Raw genomic sequence first — 13,785 nt, forward strand, 5'->3', positions numbered from 1 at the left:
AAAAAAAGAATATAGAGTATATATATATCAATAAGACATGGTCACAAAAGCGAACACTACGAGGCTCAAGTTAAATAACTACACACTCACATTGATATTACAAATGTACAAATTGACACTTTTTAAGGTAACTGTCATTGATACAGAATTTGGAAAAAAGCATTATGACTACTGAAATGTCACGTTTTCTTTCTGCTCAAACAACTGAACACCAAAGATTGAATATTGTATACAAAATGGTAGTTGCACATATCTGAAACAACATCCAACAAACGAATCAACCCATGCTATATTGATTTTCCCCCACCATATTTCTTTTTGCACGGAAAACATGCAAGTAGCACAAAGAGCAATCTGGGACAGACAGCCAATATTGTCTTATGGATAAATGCGTCACTACAAACTCTCAGACTATGAAGTAATTGAGTTTGAGCTACAGCCGGCGGTCGCAAAAATGGAGAGTGAGATAAGCGGGAGACCGTCTCAAGGGAAATGACATCAGAGAAAGATATTGTGACCTAGTTTTTGTAACACAATGTTATTTCTTTCACTGTTTGTACACTAACAATTCATATGAATGGTTTATCGCAGGGCACATGCTTTAGCCTTTTCCCTCGACTAGCCCCCTTCCTGTATTTCATTATCTTCAGTCATTCAGCTCATTGTCCACTGCAGTATTAAAGGTTTTAATTTTGGACCACGTGAATCATCCAAAACAATATTGCACAACGCTTATTAAAACTTTTTGTTCCCTACAAAATCATATTGGAATGGAGCAGCTTCGAGACTGACTGATTGCCAGGTGCAATATCACACGAAGGAAGCGAAGATACGCGATCGTTACGACTACCGAACAAAACAAATGCTACATATTCCAAAGTCGCAATCAAGTTACATCTTCGATCAAGGCTCATGCCATAGTCACAAGGTGTTCATAAACTTTGTTTGGGAGAATATTAGGCACATACAACTATGGCATCAAGCTTTGGGAGAAAATTCCATAGTATAATTCCAACAGCAATAAAATGGGAAAGGCTATGGAAATATCACCTTCCTTCCACTCTATTAAAACTTGACCCATTTGACAATTCTTCCATATGTCACAATCAAAAGAAGAATGTTAAACCCAAAGAATTCACATACAGCTCTTTAGATCGAATTGGTTCGGAGAGCTGGGCAAGAGGCACAGTTTACAAAATTTAGCAGCATTACACATGCAGCAGAAAAGAGGGCTAGGAAAACAGGGCTACTCTTCACATATACACGCATTCAAAAGAACACACTAAAGCACATTAGATTAGTCAGTCAATGCACAACCACCCATTGTCAGGGTTTCGTGGTTGTTTTGTTTCCGCTCTGAACACACATGGAAGGAGTAACACAGTCTTTCACATTTTTTGGAACGGTCCTCAGAGGATTGAATCTTCCCAGTTTGTAACAGGTTTGTTTACAGTCGGAAGGGGCAGTTTGCGATAGTTAGGGTGCAGACATGAAATGGGAGAAAAAGAAGTCGCATAATAAAAAGAAAAATCAGTCATAGCTGAACATAATGCAAAAAAGGTATACAATTTGATTCTTTTTGACAGACCACCACAAAGCGGTAAAAACAAATTTATATTATGAATTATGAATAAAAATATAATTAAATAAAAAAAATGTGCTTCCATGGAACAAATTCATTTTAGTCACAGATATTAATGGGTTACTAATAAAAAGTCAAATTTTTTATTTCATGTTTTTTTTCTTCCTTTTTTAAATTTAGAACCATGATCACTCTTTCAGATAGATTTGTATGTAAATCCAAATCAAATGTGATTTTACAACAATTTAAAGTAACCTACACAAATTAAAAGGCATTACACCAAGTTTATAAGCTGTTAAAACATACACTCTCAGAACAAAAGTTGTCACTGGGGTGGTACCCTTTCAGAAGGTACTAAAATGTACCATTTAGGTACTAATATATACATTTTAGGTACTAATACTTTTAAGATACTAATATGTGCTCTTTACGGATAAATAAGGTACAAAGGTGTACCTTTTTCAATGGTACCACCCCAATGGCAGCTTTGGTACCTTTTTTTCTGAGAGTATAATAAACCGTCGACAACAGAAGTATTGAATGTGCAACAGGACACTGACTGTTATTATACATGTTTACACTTATGGAACGTTTTCACTCAATTGTAATTGACACGAGTCTCTTCTTCTTTCTTCCACCTCTCTCCTTCTCTCCCTCGTCTTCCTCTGGGTCTTGCAGAGAGGTAACAGCAGCGGTGGACTTCGGGTGGTCCCCTTGTGCGGCCTCCACTCCGTTCCTTGACCTGGGGTTTGGGGTTTGGGAAGGAGGTGCAGAAGTGTGGTTGTCATAGTTCATGGTAGAGGAAACTTGAGAGATAACTGGTGTTTGGACCGAGGAAGAGGAGGAAGAAGCTTCAAAGGTCTGCTCACTCATCTCAAAGTGTCCCAGCCCCTCTTCCTCTTGCATGTGACTCAGGTAGTCTGGGAGGAGGAACTCACTAGGGCAAAAAAGGGAGAGAAGGGCCAATGTTCAGAAAGTCATAAACTAACTCAACTTAAGGTAAAACCGACAAGTTTAATGATCTTTACAACCGTCTTTTAGAATCGTAGTACCTTCATTGGTTTCTAAGCACTATAAGCTCAAACTTTTTCATGAAAAATACTTACTTAATGGGACTAAAACACAAAAGTAGGTTGAAATAAAAGTTATTGCTTTCAGTCTCCTCTGTGAAGCCACAATCTGAGGATGTCAAACCACTCAGACGCAAGGTCAAAACAAAGTTATTTGTCAAAAAAAGAAGTTTTTATGATTCATCCAAGATTGTGTTTCAAGCTTGGTATATGAGTCTAAGATTCTTTAGATTTTTTTATTTTTTTTATTACGGACAGCCAGTCCAAGCATGTTCAAGTCTAACAATACATTTTGGCAAAATGTCCTCTGGCAAAACACTGCAGCTATCTAAACGAAAGTCAAAATTCAAAACTAGATTGAGGATTGTGGCTTGGCAGAAAAAGTGATATAGCAAGCAATCACAGTTCAAACACTGATGGTTTAATCCATGAATTGGACTTAGATACTAATGACATCATTTCCTATTTTTTTCACAGCAAGTCGTTGCACTCTTGCACAAAGCAAAACTTTGACAGGTATTAATTCTTTATTACAAACAATAATTTAAAATATATTTTAAAATTGTGAATTTTTGCACCTCTTAAAATTTTACTTAGAAATTAACTCCTGAAAATGTACCTGAAAGTAAAGCACTTTGAAAACTATGGCCGTAATGCTGGCTGTTTCTTGCAATCACAACACATAAAACTTTATCGGGATACACTACACGACTACTCCCTCTCTTAATAAGCACATGCCAGAGTCAAACTATTGCCTCAGCACTGTAACTTGCATAGACACTGTTTATTTGTGCCTGACAAAGATGAATAGAACACAGATCCTAAGAGAGAGGGCTTAAACCAAATAAACGGTTGGATGAAGTAAGGGAGTCTATGTGTAGAAGGAACTCAATGCATAAAAGCACCTGACTCCCTTCCCTCTGCTTTAATGAAGGGCTACCGTGCTGAAGGTTACCTCAGAAGAGTCTCCTCTGAAATACAGACAATGATTCCACTGAGCTTTTTTGAGAACTTCATTTTAAAAACCTATTCAGCAGTAATTAGCTGACGTAGGATTGATTTCCCTGCTCGCTCCAAATGTTTACATCTCAGTGCCTCTTTTCCTAATACACAGTCCAACTCTCGCTACTTCCAAAATGGAATCAAAGCCATGATTATTCCATTTAGAAAATACTTGTTTTCAAATGAAAGTCGCTTAGTTGGTTTTCTCTGGAGAACACATCTAGGAGGATACACGTGCCAGTTTAAGAATAGAATAAAAGGAAATCTGAAGGGTGTGTATGCCCATGTGTTAAAGCTAGTCAGAAACAAATAAACATTGTACTTTTCATAATACTAATCGAGACAGTCAATGGAGGAGATTTCAGTGATTTCCTGAAAGCTCTATTCATCAAGTAAGTTCTGCCAAATGCAGTACAATGCAACTGGGTGTTACCCTGAATTGCGTTAAACCTGTTAAAACTAAGCAGGAAAGACATTTCATCTGATGGATGCATTTTGTCAATCACATCTCAACGAGAAAAACCTATCACCTACAACTCTCTTTGAAAATACACAATGTTTTATTAGGAATACTCTACAAACAGGTTCAATCGGTTGACATTAGTTTATGCATTAGGTATCATGAACTAACAATCATTACAGAACTGATTAATCTAGGTTAATGTTAATTTATAAATTATTTATAATAATTATAAACTACTGTTCATTGGTAATTATTGTATGTTCATAATACATGAATTGCTTTATATTAATTGAAATGTTAAAAATGTACACACTACTGTTCAAAAGTTTGCAGTCAGTAAGATTTTGCCAAAGAATTAATATGTGTATGCAGCAAGCATGCATAAAAGTGACATGAAAGACTTTGAAGTTGTTAAAATGTCTTATGACTAATAAATTTAACGTTCTATTCATCAAAGAATACTGGGAAAAAAATGCATCACGGTTTCCACAAAAATATTAAGCAGCACAACTTTTTTTTCAATTTTGACAATAAGAAATGTTACCTGAGCACCAAATCAGAATAAAAATGATTTCTGAAGGATCATATGACACTGAAGACTGAAGTAATGGCTGCTGAAAATTCAGCTTCGCCATCACAGAAATAGATTCATTTTCAAATACGTTAAAATAGAAAACAGTTCTTTTAAATTGTAATAATGTTTCACAATATTACTATTTTACTCTGTTTTTGATCAAATTAATTTAGACTTGGTGAGCATTATTTATTTGTAAGTTAAACATTAATCAGTATTAACAGTGCTGTAAAAGTACTGTTCATTGTTAGGTCATGACACCTAATGTGTTAACTATTGTTAACGAATTTAACCTTATTGTGAAGTGTTACAATTTTACCTAATACATATTCTCTTCTATACAGTTAAATAATTTCTACCCCCAATTCAAAAAACGCATCTGCTACCTCAACATGGGATGAATGGCCGACTGTACAAAACTAAATTTGTTCTATATTTTCTTAGAATGTTCAGCTCTTCCTCACCTGGTCTGGAAGTAGTTTGCTAGTTCTGACGCCTCATGGTTGAGACTCCTCAGGTGTACGATTAAATTGCCGGAGTTGGTAAACATGGCGCCGCACGTTTTGCACTCGTAAATCCGAGGCTTGCGGATGATGTGGCGAGACACCCTCATGTGATGCTTATATTCACCGAAGGAAGTGAAAGTGGCACTACAGATCTGGCACCGGAAACAGCGTTTACCTTCGTGCTTCAGCCGGTGCATCTTCAGAGAGTAAGCCCGCGTAAACTTTTTCCCGCAGCGGTCACACTGGAATGGCTTAATACCTATAGAAAGATGTAAAAAAATGATAGTCTCCTATATCAGAAAACAGGACATAATTATCAAATACTGAAGCTGAATGAGACTGAAAGGAACGTAACAAGAATGTGTCTTTGTTTTAGTAGGCTGTGTGCTAACTGAGCTACACCTGCTGCTGAGAAATGACAAAATAACCAAACACATCATTCTGCTCATGCAAATAATGTTTATTGTGAAGGTTCAATCTAGCAATGTATGTCAAGTTAGGTATGTTGTTCATTTAACCCACATCTAAACCAATTGCATACAATCGCTTTCACCAGTCCATAACTAATCGCTGTAATGAGGAGTTCTGTTTGGACATTCAACAGCAAACAAAACGCCATCTCTGTATAAACTAACTAAGAGATTAGGGTGAATCATGTTGTCTTCTTCTCCAAACAAGACGTTTATGTAATACAGGGCCCGATATTAAGCTTTTCCATGTTCTAGTGTGAAAGCTTAAGTCAGCTATCCTAAAACATTTCAACTCACCAATAAAGTTTTAGTAGCTGAAGTATTAGCAAAATGCTCATAGACAGAAGTTATCCACAAAGGACTGCAAACACTATATTGTAGTCACTATAATCTTATTAGGTCACGTAGTGTTTTTACTCTTCAGTAGGGCTGGGCGATATGGCCAAAACTATTCTTTCATACGACATCAATATTTATCACGATATTCATTCACCATTAATTGAAACATAGATTAAAAAATACCTTGGTTGTATGTATGATACTGATGATCTACGATGGCAGATGATAAAATCTGTGATATCAGTGGCATGCACCGATTTGCTGTTGTTTATTTCTGCAGTGTGACAGACTGTTAGATTAATCCATAGGTTTAAAATGTCCTGAGCTTATCATTATAAAAATCTATTTTATTGCAGACTCAATATGATATTGTTTATTGCCCAGACCTAAGAGTCCCTTTTAAAAAAGCAAAATGTAAAAAAGTTCTCTTTCTTTTCACATGCAATGCCCCTGTCAATGTCGAGTCCAGTAATAGCAGAGGTTCTCTCACCAGAGTGGATGAGCATGTGCTGCTTGAGATTCTGTATTCGAGTGAAGCGGACGCCACATGTAGGGCACTGGAAGGGCCGTTCAGGACTGTTGAGTCCTGGGCGAGTGGAAGGGCTAATGTACAGGTGGTATGGGTACTGGACATTCTCCAGCCTGAAGAAAGAGTGACAGGATAAGAGACTAAATTAGATGAGCCAACTGCACACAGAGTCTTAGTAGTCATTAAAGGGATAGTTTACTCAAAAATGAAAATTAATTAATCAATTACTCACCCTTGTGTTATTCTAATGCGTATGCCCTTCTTTCTTTTTCAGACCACAAAAGGAGATTTAAAAAAAAAAAAAAAAAGTCCTGTGCATGCTTTTCCATCTAATGCCAGTATATGGTGATCAACATCAAGCTTTTAAAAAAGACACAAAAGTATCACAGAATGGTCACGAGACATGTGCCGAATATTCCAAGTGTTCTGTGGGTATACAATACGGTTTGGTTAGAAACAAACTTAAGTTTAAAGGGGTCATATGATGTTGCTTAAAATAACATTATTTTGTGTATTTGGTGTAATGAAATGTGTTTATGCGGTTTAAGGCAAAAAAACCACATAATTACGGATTATAATGACTTTTACTGTCTTTTTACGCGTTGCTTTGCAACATAAAACCATGTCTGCATTTGTGATCAGAGAAATGACAAACAACAAGCGCTACTCTACACTGCTCAAAACTCGCGTTTGAATCATCAGTGGCAAATTCTTTAAATATGAAAACGTACTTACAGTCTGTGAGTCAGAACAGCCGGCATTGTAGTCTACTCTCCCAGGATCAGGAAACAGTCCTCCATAAAATGCGCTGCACACATCTGAATATTTGGGTTGAACTGTTCTGGAACGGTGTTGTAAATACAACTTAACCACTGATTTCTAGTCATGTCCTCTTTTGGAAGGCCAAACAAAGTAGTTTCGTTTTCGCAACGAAACACGGCGTCTTCACAACATGGCGGCGCCGGTGGCAGCAACAATAAAGTTACGCCTTCTTTCTTTGCATGAACATTTGGGCGGTGTTATGCAAATCTTCCCACACAGTGACGTAGACATGTGGGGGCGTGTTAGAACGAGCCATTTTAGGTAGGTTAGTCTTTGCAAATTTAGGGATCTTATCTATTCACGAACAGCTTGTAACACTCCAAAGAGAAAGGAAAACTTGAAATCGCATCATATGACCCCTTTAACATTATGTAACAAATAAAAAATGGGACACGGAAAAACAACGTCTAGAAACCCCCTCAAAAAGTATGTGTAGTTGAATAACTTTAAAAACCGAGTTGAATAACTTGTTGTTGCGAGTTATCACAGACGCAAAGTCAGGATATTTCTTAAATAATGTTTAATTTCAGTCTGTTTCTTACCAAACCCTATCATATACCCGCAGAAAACATGGTATATACATCACGTGTCGCATGTGACCACTCTGTGATACTTTCTTTTTTAAAAGCTTGATGTTGATTGCCATATACTTTCATTACATGGAAAAGCACAAATAGGACTTTTTTTTTTTTTTAAATGATTCTTTTTGTGGTCCAAAAAAGAAAGAAGGGCAGAGTTTTTGAAGACAGTCCTATAGACAACAGTATTGCTCTCATGACTGCTCGGCAGACTTCCTTGTTTAGTGTGTTACAACATTTAGAGGAAAACCATGATGTCACGACTGGGATGAAACTTGCAGTACTTTTTTATTGTAGTACTTTTTTATTAGTATTGTTTTATTGTAACCCCTTATATGTGTAAATATATAGGATATTTAGATTTTCTATTTCATGACCACTTTAAATGAATAAATGTAAATTTGGGTGGGAATGTGTCACACTAGTCTTCAAATAGCCTATTGAGTATTTTACTTGTATTCATGCTACCACTACTATTTCCTTTGTCTACAGATCCACAGAGATCAGCCCACAAAGGTTTAAGGCTAACATATAAGACATTTAGTCAGGTATATCAAGTTGTCATATAAAAGCAGACTTCACTACTAAGAAGGAAAGCAGTGTCTTTTTTATCCCATTTGTTTTGCATCATACCATTTCCCTATTCTTCCAGTATTCCAAAAGGCAAATTCAGGTCCAAGAAGTTTCCAGAAAGTCTGCCAACTAGCTTCTCTGGCCTCTTGGCAAGAAATCCCCATCTGAATAGCCACTACAATATCACAGAAGCCTCTTCTGCTTAATAAGTAAGTATACATGAGGAAAGACGATGATGAGAAGACTAAAATATTATGTCCCTCCTCAGAGGGTCCCTTTAGTTCAATCATAAAATTGAGACGTCGTAAAAGGATACTCTGTAAAAACAACACAGACACCAAAGGGGTCTTACCTCTCATCCTCCTCCATGTGACCAGTAGTGTTTGGAGTGCCCTGCATGGATTGGAGACCCTCCGTCACCCCCTCATCCAGGGAGCCTGAAGAGAGAGCAGAAGGCCGTTTCTGAACCTCTGTTCCAGTAAAATCTTAATATTTTGTCATCTACTTTTATTTTAAACGGATACAGCCTCAGACAAATGTTCTCATAAGTGCATGAAACAATCAGAGAGTAACAGTGTGATAAATGAGGTAAATATGACATTTAAAAGTTAAGTAAACATAAGGTTGATCCAGTGAAATGTTAACAGCAATTATGACTTTGATAATCTACTGACTCACTAAACACGTGGGTCAATGACATGAATGACATGACAATGAAAGTGCTTACAATAAAGAAATGTCACATGTGTTCTAAACTTGATTTCTAAAACATTTCTTATAAATGTACTCTTTGTATTCATGTTGATTTCTTATGGTTTGGAAGAACTTTCAGGAAGGTTTCAATTTAATGACTTAAATGTCATGTGCAACTATCAAGAATTTTTTTTTTTCATATGAATGAAAACACATCATAATTGCAAAAAGTGTTGTGAAATATACACTGCTATTGAAATTTTTGGGGCTAGTAAGAGTGTTTTTAAAAGACGACTCTTGCTCACCAAGGCAGCATTCATATGACCAAAAATACAGTAAAACTAATATGGTGAAATAATACAATATTTGTTTTCTATTATATCATATTTGATGGCAAAGCTTATCACAAATATTATTAACGTTATTAAAATAATAACAATTATTATTAATTCACAGTCATTGCTATTTTTCAGGATTATTAGATGAATAGAAAGTTAAAAAGAACATCATTTATTTTTGTAACAGTATTTTGTAACATTATAAATGTCATTACTGTCACTTTGATCAATTTAATGCATTCTTGCTAAATACAAGTATTAATTTCTTTTTAAAAAATCTTTTATTTTTTTACAAACATCATGAATTATTAATTAATACATTTCATTACTTTTTCGAGTGTCACACCACATGAACCAAAATATCGAAATAAATTTAGGGTATCACTATTAGGTAAAGAGTAAAGAGTCTTACCAATGGATGAGGACTGAGGGCTGATGAGTAGATCTTCTTGGGTGTGTTCATTGCCAGGAACCGTCTGCTGGTCACTCAGAGAACTGTGTGGAGCACTGACTGGTTGAGAAGCTTCTTCATGCACTTCTTCATCACTCAGCCTTTCCTCCTTCACCTGCACATCTTCTTCTTCCTCCTCCTCCACCCCTGCTGCGCCCCCTACGCCCAGGCCATGTGGGCCCTCGCAGGCCAAATACTCCACCAATGCCCGTCCACTAGAGTCCTGCCCCGGTGCTCCAGATGGTTCCAGGAGGCCTTCAGGTAGTTTTGACTTTTCTGCCGCAAACCGCCGGTCCACACCAAAGGGGTATGTCCAGGAGAAGGCCAGAGATGGTTCCAGAGCCTGCGCTGAACTCTCTGGGAAGGAGGAAGAGGAGGGAGAGGGGTTGGGGACTTGCGGAGAGGTTGAGGATGCTGGTTGCGGGCTCGCAAAGCCTTTGCGCCTGCGTCTAGACTCGCGGCACACAGGAATGGGCCGCTCCGGTACGCTGCATTCGGATGAGACCGGAGACGGCGAGAGGGCATCTACAGGGGCGAGGGTGCAGCTCGCATGGCCTTCAGGGGTCTCTTGGGGTCTGTGTAAAACTGGAGGCTGGGTGCTACCAGGACCTCCTGCTGCTGAGGATGCAGAGTTCCACAGAATACTGGACTTCATGAACTCAGAGCAAGTGTTGGCCACCGCAAACATCTGCATGTAGCTAGCAGCTGCCAGTACGTCGATGATATTCTCCGTACTAATGGACAGGGTGGACGTGTACGCATATTCCAGAAGAGGAGCGAAACCTGCGACCGTCACGTGTTGGAGATCCAGCACATGTTTGTTATCTTCACCTACTATTACAGTGTCTTCTTCAGCCGGCTTCCCAGACAGCTTCGCTCGAAGGAAGTCACTACAGCAGGCTAGCACTACCTTGTGGGCCGAGAACATTTGGCCTTGTACGCGGATGGTGACGTCACAAAAGTGGCCCTCACTGCGTAGGGTGTTGAGCTTATCTAAAAGCTCTTGGCTGTGGTTGGGGGAGTTGTGAGTGAAGGTTTTCACACCCATCCTTCACAGCAGGAAGAGGAGTCTGGACTGCCTGGAAAGAATAAGATACTTTAGTGCAACAAAATGGCTAATAAAAGCAAGTTATGTTTACATGGTTGGATACCATTGAGCTACAACAGCTTTTTGTTCTGTTGTTGTTCTAAACATGACACAATCTGTAACTGAATATTTGAAGTAGGGATGTAAGTTTGCAGGAATATTCATAATCATTCAAATTAAAGGGATAGTTCACGCAAAAATTTTAATTCTGTCAACATTAACTCGACATAATTTCATAAAGTGTCAAACCTGTATGACTTTCTTTCTTCCATGCAGGTTTGGTACAACATGAGGGTGAGTAAATGATGACAGAATTTTTATTTTTGGGTGAACTATCCCTTTAACAATCGATTAATTGTTAAACATTAGTATTGCAAAAACATGAGAACTCCAAATATCTTGCACACAGCCTACTGTAAATTTTTTATTAAATATTATGTGTGTAATAATAAAAAAGTACCTGCAAAAAATGACTTTTTCAAATTGTACATTTTTTATGTTTTCCTCCCAAGTAATAGTTCATCCATCTCACTTATGTCACTGGGAAGGAAAATTTCTCCTCACTGCTGATCTAGCAAAGCTACTTATACAGACAGAAGACACGCGGCTTTACACCTTCAGCACTTTTCAGTTCCAGTGGTCCTTATGACACAAAGCACAAGCGCATACTTAGAATGATTCAGAGCTGAGGAATCTTGATTTTGTCACATTTCCAAGCCCAAATAAACTCCCTCAAATAACATCTGCCGAAAACTGATATTGCATTGCTTGGATCCAGCTGACAGCTAACAGAGGGATGGCAGATATGTCTAAACTATATGGATATCCAAATGAGTCCGGCTGGGTTTAGAGAGAAAAAGATCATCTCTGGTCCTTGACTCACGCTGGTAAATGTTTGCAACTGCAGTGGAAATGAAGTAAGCAAGAAGTAAGTAAAAAAAAAATCATTGAATTCTTAGAAAGATAATACTTTCAATTCTTAGAACGGCAAGATGCATTCCACAGTGACAGAGACTTTACAACAATTTAGGGACAAATGAACGCGTAGAGCTATAAAATAGTCATATATCCTTTTGCCACTGCACATTTTTTGTGAAAATGTTTATAAAATGCATCGTTTAAGGACATTAGAGTTAACCAAGTAACTTATTAACAGTAAATAAATTAAATTAGTTTGTTTTAAAGGTTTATAGCCCACACCAACATTATTCTAAAAAATTAGCAAAAAAGTACTGTGAACAAAATTATAGAAGCCCATTTCTGCCACAAAAAAGCAAAATTGACATAAAAGGCAAAATTACGACATCATTATGACAAAAATATCAGATTCAAAATATCAACTATCAACATGTCATAACTATGACTTATGTCTTAATTATAAATTAGTATGTCATCATTTTGACTTTTTATGTCAGAATTATGATTTACAAAAGTTTTTTTTTTACGTGATGAAAATGGGCTTACATAGAAAATATACATTACAACCCGGATATTTAAATAAGTATAAATCAACTACTAACTATTATATTTTAGGAAGGATGAAAATTTGACAATTTTTCATCATATCATCATCATTATTAGAAGAAAGCGGTTTGGAAAAACACAAAGGTGAATAAGATTTTTTTTAATTTTCTTAAGTTAACTATTCCTTTAAAAGGCTTCCAAAACAGGTTCAAAATATATAACGATTTAAGATTTATCCTGAATTACCCACTTAAAATATTTTAGAAAGGGACGTTTAGGGGGAACGTATCATAAATGCCATACCAATATCAAAAAATATTAAATAAAATAAAAACTTAATTACAGACATCACCCATTCATTAATAGTTACGGGAAGGGACAATGGCATCTTATTGATGGCTGTCAAATTCTCTCTTAGAGAAAGTTAGAGGGGCGTGGCTTTACACACGAGTTGCTTTTGTTTATGTATCAAATAGCAAACATTTATTCCCATGTAGTAGCCGTAACAGTATAATTCTCACTTGTTTATATCCAACTCCCGAATCGAAGCTTTAGATGGATGCATCTGATGCACACTTGAATTTCTGAATCACCAAAAACTGCGTATTTTGACAGGTTGGATGTGGCCTGCTATTGTGCGATGTGTAAACTAGAGAGATAGGTTACGATTAATATATGAAAGCCCAATGCGCATTAACAATGTGACATTATCAGAAACTCGTGCATAAAATATACTCAAGAAAATGAAGATGCATTACGGTTTTCAGAGTCCGAAAACAACGTCCAGCTAACCTGCTGCATTCATTGGCTAGCTAGCTAATCTCTGACGACGGCTAAAACAGTGTCGTCAGTGTCAACAGTGTACGAAACATTACTTGCGTTGGATGTATATCTGTGCAGCTCACCGGTAACAAAGAATGGACGAATCCGTTGAAATGTAAGACAACTATAAGCGCATTAATGTGATCCAGCAGCGAGCTAACTAGCCGCTAGCATTCTGACACTTGCACAGAAGTACTGTCGCTTCTTGACAGCATCGTCACATCCCGATAAATCACGAAGTCGAGTGCCTCCGTTTGTATTAGCAAAATCATAAAAAATAAGTCTGTTCAAAATTTCATTATGTATAAATATTGTAACGTAACTAATTACTTTCAAAAGACAGTAACTAGTAATATATAATGTATTGCATTTTGGAAGTAACTTGCCCAACTCTGTTTATGAATTCATTTGTACACTTAAGC

The 13,785-nt window shown here is 37.1% G+C and overlaps 1 protein-coding gene across 4 annotated transcripts; it reads right to left on the reverse strand.

Annotated features, from left to right (window-relative positions):
* Positions 1 to 1,690: 1,690 nt before the first annotated feature.
* LOC107717865 (zinc finger and BTB domain-containing protein 44-like) lies at positions 1,691 to 13,643 on the reverse strand. 4 transcript variants are annotated; one of them, XM_016524744.1, is made up of 6 exons: positions 13,447 to 13,643; positions 9,952 to 11,065; positions 8,861 to 8,945; positions 6,497 to 6,648; positions 5,156 to 5,456; positions 1,691 to 2,519 (listed from the first exon to the last, which is right to left on the reverse strand). In XM_016524744.1, exons 2-6 carry the CDS (start codon positions 11,036 to 11,038, stop codon positions 2,177 to 2,179), a joined length of 1,968 nt encoding a protein of 655 aa, XP_016380230.1. In that variant the 5' UTR covers positions 11,039 to 11,065; positions 13,447 to 13,643; the 3' UTR covers positions 1,691 to 2,176. The 4 variants fall into 4 exon arrangements, with proteins under 4 accessions (XP_016380230.1, XP_016380228.1, XP_016380229.1 ...); XM_016524742.1 differs by having other exon boundaries at positions 9,952 to 11,069; XM_016524743.1 differs by lacking the exon at positions 13,447 to 13,643 and adding an exon at positions 11,538 to 11,722 and having other exon boundaries at positions 9,952 to 11,069.
* Between the last annotated feature and the right edge of the window lie 142 nt (positions 13,644 to 13,785).

The sequence above is a fragment of the Sinocyclocheilus rhinocerous genome, unplaced genomic scaffold, assembly GCF_001515625.1.
Source record: "Sinocyclocheilus rhinocerous isolate Xijiao unplaced genomic scaffold, SAMN03320098_v1.1 scaffold1384, whole genome shotgun sequence".
NCBI lineage: Eukaryota > Metazoa > Chordata > Actinopteri > Cypriniformes > Cyprinidae > Sinocyclocheilus > Sinocyclocheilus rhinocerous.

Coding starts and splice junctions, on each gene's coding strand:
- LOC107717865 (XM_016524744.1), bottom strand. CDS start 11,038: ATGGGTGTGAAAACCTTCACTCACAACTCCCCCAACCACAGCCAAGAG. Junction 8,946..9,951: donor CCCTCAGTCCTCATCCATTG/GTAAGACTCTTT, acceptor CTCTCTCTTCAG/GCTCCCTGGATGAGGGGGTG. Junction 2,520..5,155: donor GCAAACTACTTCCAGACCAG/GTGAGGAAGAGC, acceptor TTTTTGCCCTAG/TGAGTTCCTCCTCCCAGACT.